The sequence below is a fragment of the Salvia miltiorrhiza genome, chromosome 6 (genome assembly GCF_028751815.1).
Source record: "Salvia miltiorrhiza cultivar Shanhuang (shh) chromosome 6, IMPLAD_Smil_shh, whole genome shotgun sequence".
NCBI classification, from domain to species: domain Eukaryota; kingdom Viridiplantae; phylum Streptophyta; class Magnoliopsida; order Lamiales; family Lamiaceae; genus Salvia; species Salvia miltiorrhiza.
The window spans coordinates 2134079-2144970 of record NC_080392.1 but is presented as its reverse complement, the minus strand read 5'-3'; the positions used below and the strand labels follow the sequence as shown (position 1 = coordinate 2144970).

The 10892-nt window shown below is 34.6% G+C and overlaps 1 protein-coding gene and 1 long non-coding RNA gene across 2 annotated transcripts; both read left to right on the top strand.

Moving 5' to 3' along the window:
• The first annotated feature begins 728 nt into the window (after window positions 1-728).
• Window positions 729-8723, top strand: LOC130987866 (DEK domain-containing chromatin-associated protein 1-like). The gene is given in 18 exon segments (XM_057911572.1): window positions 729-1444; window positions 2298-2331; window positions 2429-2508; window positions 2666-2725; window positions 3738-3783; window positions 3786-3845; window positions 3917-3999; window positions 4111-4188; window positions 6036-6076; window positions 6078-6201; window positions 6203-6350; window positions 6353-6502; window positions 6606-6703; window positions 6780-6810; window positions 6900-7110; window positions 7182-7262; window positions 7376-7453; window positions 8663-8723. Coding segments are annotated over 15 exon segments (1686 nt in total). The 5' UTR covers window positions 729-937; the 3' UTR covers window positions 7046-7110; window positions 7182-7262; window positions 7376-7453; window positions 8663-8723.
• Window positions 8724-9005: 282 nt separating this feature from the next.
• Window positions 9006-9664, top strand: LOC130987868 (uncharacterized). The gene is made up of 4 exons (XR_009089862.1): window positions 9006-9147; window positions 9300-9362; window positions 9439-9469; window positions 9554-9664. It is a non-coding gene; the product is annotated as an uncharacterized LOC130987868 (long non-coding RNA).
• The last annotated feature ends 1228 nt before the right edge of the window (window positions 9665-10892 follow it).

The window sequence follows — 10892 nt, the reverse complement described above, 5'->3', positions numbered from 1 at the left end:
TTCAATGTAATATCAACTTAATGTAACTTCACTATTTAATCTACAAATACAATTAAAATAAGGATAAAATAGCAATAAAAATTATTGTAATGCTTTTTAAATTACTGTTTTTTTAATGTAATTTGAAGTAATTTAGGACTTTTTTTTATTGTAATGCAATTTTTAATTTCAATCAATATATGATTAATTTTTAATTTTGATGAAGGTTAATGTTAATTTTAATTTTAATTTAAAATAACATTAAAATTAAATACTCCCTCCGTCCCATTGATCTTGTCTCGTATTTCTTTTTTGTTTGTCCCATTGATCTTTTCTCATTTCTATAAATAACACTCCTACTTTATCACTTTATCATTTTCTCTCTCATACTTTATCACCTTCTCTCTCTTTCTCTCTCCTACTTTATCTACACTCTTAACACTACTAATACTCTCCTTAATAACCGTGCCGAAACCAAATGGGACAAGCCCAATGGGACGGAGGGAGTATAAAATAAAACAAAAATTTAAGAGCAAAGGAGTTGGCTCTCCAATGTGAAGTATTGATTCTTAAGTGGTGGGGACCACTTTCAAGAGCCAAGGTGGACTCTCCATCGTGAATGCCCTTAGAGTCAACTTTTCGGTAGAATTGTACACAACGCAATATCTTTGCTACCTTCCTTTTTCAGTAAAGTGAGTTACCTGACGGGAGTGACACAAGGCGGCAGCTTAAAGATTTCACTTAAAACATTATACCTGCCTTTTCACCCAAATTTTTTGCCCTAAATTCCCAAATTTCAACTTTTCGACTCATTTTGCACTTATAATTCCGAACATCTGCGCGGCAAACTCACTTCTCTTTACCCTGAATCAATCTGCTCCCAAAATATTGAAGTTCAGCGCCCATTTGGACTCAGATTTGCAGGCTTTTTGTGTTTTGTGAAATCTTGAGGACTTCCATGGCTACAGAAAAGGAAGATGTTGATGTCGATGGGAGCGAGAAACAAGAGAAAGACGCGAAGCCTAATGAAGCTGAAGAGGAAGGCCTACAGGAAGAAGCTGGCAGAGGAGAGGAAGAGAAAGTGGAAAAAAAAGAGGAGGTTCTAGGAGAAGAAGGCCAAGATGAAAAGGCTGAGGTAAGTGAGGCGAAAGAAGAGGAAGTGAAAGCGGAAGAGAGCGAGGGAAGTGAAGAGGGAAAGATGGATGAGGAAGAAGAAGAGGTGGAGGGGAAGGGCGAAGATGAAGGTGACAAAGGAAAGAAAATGGAGGGGGAAGAGAGTGAGAAGAATAATGAAAATTTGAAGAAGAGATCAAGAAAAGATAGGAAAGCTGAGGCTAATAAGGAGTTGGAATCGCCGAGGACACCAGATAGTGAGAGGCAGACAAGGGAGAGGAAAACGGTGGAAAGATTCATGGTGGGGGAGTCTCCGAAGGCCTCTGCCAGCAAGACTTCGTCAGTTGAAAAGGTACCGTCACTACTGTTTTTCTTTCTTTCTTTCTTTCTTTTTTTGGAGATATGGAATTGCAGCATGCAAGTTGTTTAGTGGGCAACGGAATGCTGAGGAGCATGTGAATGGAATCTTTTAATGAATTTGGTCTGAATACATGTGATTTTATCTGATGCGGGGTTGAAGATTGAAGGGTGTAAATCAATATTTTGTAAACTAAAAATTAGAAGGTTCCCATTGTCTTATTGAAGATTTTTGTTTTCACTGTATGGTCAGTTGATATGAATCTCATTTTGTTATGTGTAGTATACAACGTTAATTATGTTTTATGGGCAAAGTGAGATTGAAACAGAAGTAGTAAATATATACTCTCTTTTTTTCATTGCTTTATCGAGCTGAACATATATGCTCTGAAAACATATGAAGATTTGAGCTGCTCAAGGTGATTGGTGAGATGGTTTTGTTGAGTGTTCACATGGACTTGATGCAAGGTTTTTCTTATGACCGACTTACAAGTTACATGAGTTTTAGATAGTTTGTGACGGGATTAAATTTTATAGTCTGTGTGTTTGAATGGTATTTAGCTGGTGGAGATGGAAAAAGTTAAAGAAGATAGGCAGTGTTTCTTTTGTTGGTATTTGGGTGAAAAGTCATGATTCATTTAGGTTGGCTTCCTTACATGACAAAAGAAACTTATGCTGTTATTGCATGGAAATTTCAATTTTGAATTGTTTTTATCAAAGAGAATGGACTCCCTAAGTATGACTCTGTTCCTGCTCATAATTTTGTGTAACACAAAGGATCAATGATGGTGCATTGCATCTTGGGTTCTATTGAAATTCTGACCAATGACTGTTGATTATGGTGACAGGGTCAAGGCACACAGCTTAAGGACATCCCTAATGGTATGGTTATTCTTTTTGGCACTTGAACTGTAATTTTGTTTTGGTGAATCAAATAATAAAGTTGGATAATGTCTGTTTGGTTTTCATGTCATTTCAGTGGCATTCACGTTGTCTAAGAGGAAAGCTGATGAGAACCTACAGCTTCTCCACTCTGTTCTTTTTGGCAAGAAATCTAAGGTCTCTTTCAGCCTAAACTTTTTAAATGAGCATTTTGAGTGTTTTATTCTAAGCATTTTAGGTATCTTTTATCCTGATGCTTTTATATATATATATATATATATATATATATATATATATATATATATATATATATATATATATATATAATTTCTAGGTGCACACACTGAAGAAAAATATAGGCCTCTTTTCTGGTTTTGTATGGGTTGAGAATGAGGTAACCTTTTCATATTTTCTTTTTATGAGTTCAGTGAGTTAACACTCATGGTTGTTTTTTGAATATTTTAGTTTTGGTCAAAGCCTACAAAAGAAAAGTCTTACACAAGCTGAGTAGTTTGGAGTGTTTACAGTAAGGACTCATAATTTCTTTCTGTATAAGATTCCAACTGCTTGTTGAGTAATGTTGTGAATGCCTATTCTATTTCACTGATCCATAGAGCATTTGTGTACAAGATGAAAGACACTTCTATAGCTTTTGCTAGGTCCTAATTCTTGAAGTTTCAGGTGGGCAACATTAATAAAACCAATATTATTCACTATTTGATTCTTGTAACCCTTGTTATTTTAATAAGAAAATAAAAAAAATACCTCTAGGAGAGGAATTCTTGAGAGTAATAAAATTTTATGTTAATCTCTGATTAACCTCAGTGCATTTGAAGACTTGTGCAGTTTACATGCATTTGGGTGACTTGAATATTACACGACATACTGGTAGCATAAAATTGAATTTTGAGGTAGTTAGATACCAGTGATATTCTAGAGCTTGTTCCCAATCTTAAAACACTTGGGAACATGTAATGATATATGGGAATTTCACATCTTATAAGTTTTTAGGAATTTATGAAGAGTTCATATTTTCCAAGAGTAATATTATAGGGGATCAAATAAGTTAAGCTTGATAACAATAACAGTGTCTTTTATATGCTGCATTTCAGTTTTGTAAATCAAAATTTCAACAGGTAACATTTTGTGGCTTCATATTTATTTTATTCCATCACTTACAACTAAAATGGCAAAATGTATGGTATAAACAAAGCAATTTTTTTGCAGTAACAAAAGTATATGTTCAGAATATTGGATGATGGGGATGACTGTTGGTTGTTGTGCTTATATGGGCATCTTTTCCAATTTCTTTTTCATTTATGTTTTGCTCTAATTTAATTTTTAATTCAGCAATTATTCTCTATTGGTTAATCACAATTAATTAATTTTACCATTGTTTTCATCAGGAAAAGCAGAGCGCAAAAGTCAAGGAGAAATTAGAAAAATGTGTTAAAAAAAATTGCTGGATTTATGTGATATTCTCAATATTTCCGTGAACAAAGCGTCTACAAAGAAGATAATATCTTACAGTATCCAGTTATGAAATTTCTAGAACATCCCTGTATAATTGCAAACTCTGTTATTTAGGAGGAACTTACTACAAAGTTGTTGGACTTCTTGGAATCTCCACATGCTACAACAGATCGCTTGCTTGCTGACAAGGATAAGGTAAATCTCTCTGGTCTTTTATGTTGTACCATGTTACACCATTATTATTCATATGATTAAACATTTTAGCCATTAACTGAAATTGTTTACCTGACAACACATCATCTGAAGGTTAAGAAGCGGAAGAGAAGGGGATCAACAAGCAAAAGTCCTAGTTCTTCTAATGCGACTGCTGGTAAATCAAAAAAGGTGGGGCTTTCTCTTTCTAATTTGCAGAGCCATCTTGATTGGTTACTGTTAATGCAAAGCTCAGGATCAATGTTGTGAAAAGCTTAAGGCGGGATTGAGGCGTTTTGCCTCGTTGAGGCGAGGCAGTAAGCCTTGAGGCGGGTTGAGGCGTAAGCCTCACATCGAGAAAAAAAAATCATAATAAAATATCTGAATCATGAGTTTATAAGTTTTAAAATAATCAAAATAAAAGCTGAAAAGAGTTCATAAGTTTATAAGTCTTAAATTTTGAAACTGAACCAAGAGAGGCTGAGAAAGCTGCTGTCAAAATGAGGAGATGGGCGTTGGCTGCTGCTCATTTCTCTTGACTTGTCAAGCAAAGTTATTATTTACTGATACTTGAATATATGATTAAGGTTATATTATAATGGGTTTTAGTGGGCCCATTTTGATAGCAAAATTGCGGCTGACTTTAATAAAATTGCGGCTGACAACAAATTGCAATCTAAAAAAGGATAGTTTAATAAAGATATCATCACCGCCTCATACTAGCCTCTCTAACCACCTTACTGCCTCAGAGCCTTGAGGCGGCGCCTCGATAAGAAAAGGCGCTCAGTATTGAAAAATCAATAAAAGCGCAATTTCGAAGCGGATTGTGTGACGCCTCGCCTTGAGGTGCGCCTCAAGGCGGCCGCCTCAAGCGATTTTCACAACATTGCTCAGGATTGAACTCATCATAATTTATTTAGTCTCAATGTCATTGAAGGCAGTCTTTTCAAATTATTTTTTTAGGCACTGCTAGGTTCACATTTCTCAATGGCAATATCAATATGTTTGAGTTTGTGTGGGCTATGGGGAGGAAAATAAAATTTCATTACTTAATTTGATTTTGGACTTCATAACAAGCACTATCAATTGAAATGTTTTCCTTCTCATACCCATTTCCTTGCAGCACTGCCCCTAACCAAGCACTCCTTAATGTTTTATTACATTTGGCTAGTGTATAAATTTTTTAATTAAAAAATCATGAAAGAGAAGCACCATAAATTTATACAATTCTAATTGTTTTCATCTTTTATCACTTATCTTTAATATGGCTGAAACTTTAGAATGTATCCATGATATCATCTGAGACTTGGTGGATCCTCGTATACTTGTTGCTCTTATCTTGCCAATTTTTGTTGCGTTATTCTACAGCCAATTTCCTGTATCAGAATCCAGGTTCAGTATGCATACTATTTGTAGATGTATCTGTATAATGGTTCTCCTTTCAGTTTTGATTTACAGGCTTAAATCCTTTCTGAGATGCATTTATTTAACAGCAACTTGTTAAACTTTATGCCATGCCATTTCTAGTAACAAGTGTAAGTTTTGGATGCCTAGAGTTTATGTTTATCTTGTTGCTTTTCTTCATGATGCATTAGTTCATACTCCCTCCGTCCCACAAGAGTATGCATTTTCTAATTTTGAACACTACCCCTTATTTTGTAAACTCAATATCTCAACCTATTTACAACAAATACCAGTTGTGGGTCCCTTTCTCCACTCACAACACTACAAATAATGTTGGCCTCTTTCTCTACTACACACTCAACTAACATTAAATCCGTGTCGGGAAAAATGTGCATACTATTTCGGGACAGAGGGAGTATTGTTTTTTGGGGCCTGTGGGTTGATATTGGTGGTAAAAGATGGTTATGTGCTATACTTCAGACTTAGAATTGTCATATCCTGAGGTTCGAGTCTTGTGTCATTAGTAATATGGCTTGGCTTGCTAAGTATGTAATAATTTGTAATTGTCCCTTGCACAATATCCTTCTGCATATACCTCGTTTTGCTGCTGTTCATTGCTCTTATCTGACATGTAGAAACAAAAGTCGGATTCTGAATCTGGGAAGAAGTCAAAGCCTTGTATCGCAAAGTGAAGCTGATCATGACGACGACGACACAGTTCCTAAAGCAGAAAGTGAACAGGAAGAGCATCACTCAGAAGAAGGAACAGATGGTGATGAAGATGAACCTGGAAAGCATATGGATGTTGAGAAAAGTTCTTCTAAAGAAAAGTGGAAAGAAAGATACAGCGAAGACTGAGTTGAAGTCTAAGTCTGTTGGTAAAGGAAGCCATGAAACAGCATCAAAAACTGGTAAATCTACTAAAAAACCTTCGAGTTCAACATCAAAGAAAAATCCGAAGCCGAGTCAAAGCGTAAAGTTAAGACACCCTCAAGTAAGAAGAAAAAGGACGACAAGGAAAGTGAGGAAGACAATGAAGTCCCGACAAAGGGTGCATCTGCAAGCAAGAAAAAGCCAAGCAAGTCTTCAGAAAAGGACCAAGGTACGTATTTTTTATCAACAAACTTAGTTTTTAGTCATGCTGCATGGAGAAAATCTTCCTAATGTCACCTTTAACTATGTTGTAACCTACATTCAAATGGCAGGGAAATTGGGAGTATCAGCATCAGCTGAAAAGCAGCCTAGCAGAGAAGAATTGCATTCTGTAGTGGCAGATATGCTCAAGGAAGTAGATTTTAATACAGTAAGTCCAACTAAAACCCTATTCATATCATTGCAAGTTGTTAATGTTTGATAATTATTTACAACTTACAATGCAGGCAACGTTATCCGACATTCTTCGGCAGCTAGGTATGGCATATAACCGTAATTGGTCATTTCTTACTACTCTGTTTCTTGTTCTGTTAATTGTGACTAATGTTGGTAATGGTAACAATCAGCTGAGCACTTTGGAGTAAATCTGATGCATAGGAAAGCAGAAGTTAAAGAAATACTTACTGAAGTAATAGAAAGCATGTCTGATGAGGAAGATGAAGAGGAGGCCGGCTCTGGGGATGAAGCAGGAAAAGATGGAGACGACAAATGATGAACGTCAAGAGCTACCTCGTCTTCTTCCCTTCGATGTTGGTAGTGTACGACTTAACGACGTTGGTAATATCTTACAGTATCCGGTTATGAAATTTCTAGAACATCCTTGTATAATTGCAAACTCTGTTATTTAGGAAGAACTTACTACAAAGTTGTTGGACTTCTTGGAATCTCCACATGCTACTACAGATCGCTAGCTTGCTGACAAGGATAAGGTAAATCTGTCTCTGGTCTTTTATGTTGTACCGTCTTACACTATTATTATTCATATGATTAAACATTTTAGCCATTAACTGAAATTGTTTACCTGACAACACATCATCTGAAGGGTAAGAAGCGAAAGGGAAGGGGATCAACAAGCAAAAGTCCTAGTTCTTCTAATGTGACTGCTGGTAAATCAAAAAAGGTGGGGCTTTCTCTTTCTAATTTGCAGAGCTATCTTGATTGGTTACTGTTAATGCAAAGCTCAGGATTGAACTCATAATAATTTATTTTAGTCTCAATGTCATTGAAGGCAGTCTTTTCAAATTATTTTTTTAGGCACTGCTAGGTTCAAATTTCTCAATGGCAATATCAATATGTTTGAGTTTGTGTGGGCTATGGGGAGGAAAATAAAATTTCATTACTTAATTTGATTTTGGACTTCATAATTGAAATATTTTCCTTCTCATACCCATTTCCTTGGAGCACTGCCCCTAACCAAGCACTCCTTAATGTTTTATTACATTTGGCTTGTGTATAAAATTTTTAATTAAAAAATCATGAAAGAGAAGGACCATAAATTTATACAATTCTAATTGTTTGCATGTTTTATCACTTATCTTTAATATGGCCGAAACTTTAGAATATATCTATGATATCATCTGAGACTTGGTGGATCCTCGTATACTTGTTGCTCTTATCTTGCCAATTTTTGTTGCGTTATTCTACAGCTAATTACCTGTATCAGAATCCAGGTTCAGTATGCATACTATTTGTAGATGTATCTGTATAATGGTTCTCCTTTTAGTTTTGATTTACAGGCTTAAATCCTTTATGAGATGCATTTATTTAACAGCAACTTGTTAAACTTTATGCCATGCCATTTCTAGTAACAAGTGTAAGTTTCGGATGCCTAGAGTTTATGTTTAGCTTGTTGCTTTTCTTCATGATGCATTAGTTCATACTCCCTCCGTCCCACAAAAGTATGCATTTATTGCCATTTTTGTCCATCCCAGAAAAGTATGCATTTTCTAATTTTGAACACTACCCCTTATTTTGTAAACTCAATATCTTAATGTTTTTACAACAAATACCTGCTGTGGGTCCCTTTCTCCACCCACAACACACTCAACTAACATTAAATCCATGTTGGGAAAAATGTGCATACTATTTCGGGACAGAGGGAGTATTGTTTTTTGGGGCTTGTGGGTTGATAAATTGATATTGGTGGTAAAAGATGGTTATGTGCTATACTTCAGACTTAGAATTGTCATATCCCGAGGTTCGAGTCTTGCGTCATTAGTAATATGGCTTGGCTTGCTAAGTATGTAACGATTTGTAATTGTCCCTTGCACGGTATCCTTGTGCATATACCTCGTGTTACTGCTGTTCATTGCTCTTATCTGACATGTAGAAACAAAAGTCGGATTCTGAATCTGGGAAGAAGTCAAAGCCTTCTATCGAAGAAGAAGAGGAAGATGATGATGATGACAAAAGTAAGTCTTCACAAAGTGAAGCTGATCATGATGACGACGACACAGTTCGTAAAGCAGAAAGTGAACAGGAAGAGCACCACTCAGAAGAAGGAACGGATGGCGATGAAGATGAACCTGGAAAGCATTTGGATGTTGAGAAAAGTTCTTCTAAGAAAAGTGGAAAGAAAGATACAGCGAAGGCTGAATTGAAGTCTAAGTCTGTTGGTAAAGGAAGCCACGAAGCAGCATCAAAAACTGGTAAATCTACTAAAAAACATTCGAGTTCAACATCAAAGAAAGAATGCGAAGCTGAATCAAAGCGTAAAGTTAAGACACCCTCGAGTAAGAAGAAAAAGGATGACAAGGAAAGTGAGGAAGGCAACGAAGTCCCGACAAAGGGTGCATCCACAAGACTTCAGAAAAGGTACAAGGTACGTATTTTTTATCAACAAACTTAGTTTTTTGTCATGCTGCATGGAGAAAATATTCCTAATGTCACTTTTAACTATGTTGTAATCTACATTCAAATCCTTGTTTTGTTATTTAATTTGTCCTTAATTTAATATTGAAAATCAGCCTAGCAGAGAAGAAATGCATTCTGTAGTGGCAGATATGCTGAAGGAAGTTGATTTTAATACAGTAAGTCCAACTAAAACTGTATTCATATCATTGCAAGTTGTTAATGTTTGATAATTATTTACAACTTACAATGCAGGCAACATTATCCGACATTCTACGGCAGCTAGGTATGGCATATCCTTATTTGGTCATTTTTTACTATGTTTCTTGTTATGTTAATTGTGACTAATGTTGGTAATGATAACAATCAGCTGAGCACTTTGGAGTAGGGTTGTAATCTAATCGAATACTGTCGAATATCTCAATATTCGATTCGTATTCGTGATATTATTCGTATATTCGATTTGATTTCGAATTCTAAATGTGATTCGATATTCGATTCTAATTGATTTTCAAATTATTCGCTTCGATTCGAGTATTTGATTCGTTTTCTGAAATTATTCTAAATAAAAAATTTTGAATATTCGGTTCATTTTTCAAGCTATTCGATTGGATTCGAAATTGTAAAGGAAAAAATGTGTAAAATAATTAAATAATATAAGGATATATTTCAATACATCTACCTAATAAAAACACACAATAATACATGCTTGTTTGATGATTCCACTATTTAAATTCTCAATACAAACCATAACATTCAAAACTTTACAATCCATCAGATTTATAAATAAAGAGAAGTTTCAAACTAATCAAAATAACATTTCAGTACAACAATTATCAAACATTCAATCTTCCATCAATCTTTAGGTGTATGCTCTACTAAATTTGATCTATCCATATTCTTGCAAGAATATCAAATATAAATTAGTGTTACAAGTAGATCTAACACCCAAATTCTAAAATTGTCAGAAGTAGTATTTAAAAGCAATTTTCAATTTAGGTTCCCAAATGCAAATAAATTTATTTCAAGTAATTTAACACAAGTAAAATACTTAAAAGCTATGAATTTTAGTCTCAGTATCAGCGTGGTAATGAGTAACATACGCAAAAGTTGGAGTTAAATTAAATTGACTACAAAGAAATGCTAAAATTAAATATTTTTGAAAAAAAATATGTAGTTATAAAAAAAATATGACGTACAGTAAATGGAGAAGGGCGATTAAGGTACGGTAAATTTGTTGCAGATAGGTAAATAGAGGCAAACATAAATGAATCAATCTCAATCTAGAAGAGATTAAATTCAAGTTTGTACGAATATAGGATTCCATAAGATAATTTTCACAAATAATAAAATTGGACAACTACCTGAGGCTCCAAAGTGATTTGTAATGAATATGCGATTCATGAACTTCAGGTTGTGTTGGTAACTTGGTAGTGGTAGTCATAGTCCCTAATTGCGATCCATTTGAAAGTTGTATTTATCACTTATTTCAACCATTGAATATTTGTTGTGTATTTAATTTACTTTGAACCCTGTTAATACTGTATTTAATTTTGATTTTTTTATAGTTTTCAATGATACTTATACATTTCTTCTATATCATACATCCACCTCCAAAAGAATTCAATTACTAATTTCATATATAACTAGCATTTGTTTCCTGTACAATGCTTGAGAAACATTATTATATTTTTATATTTGTATAAAAT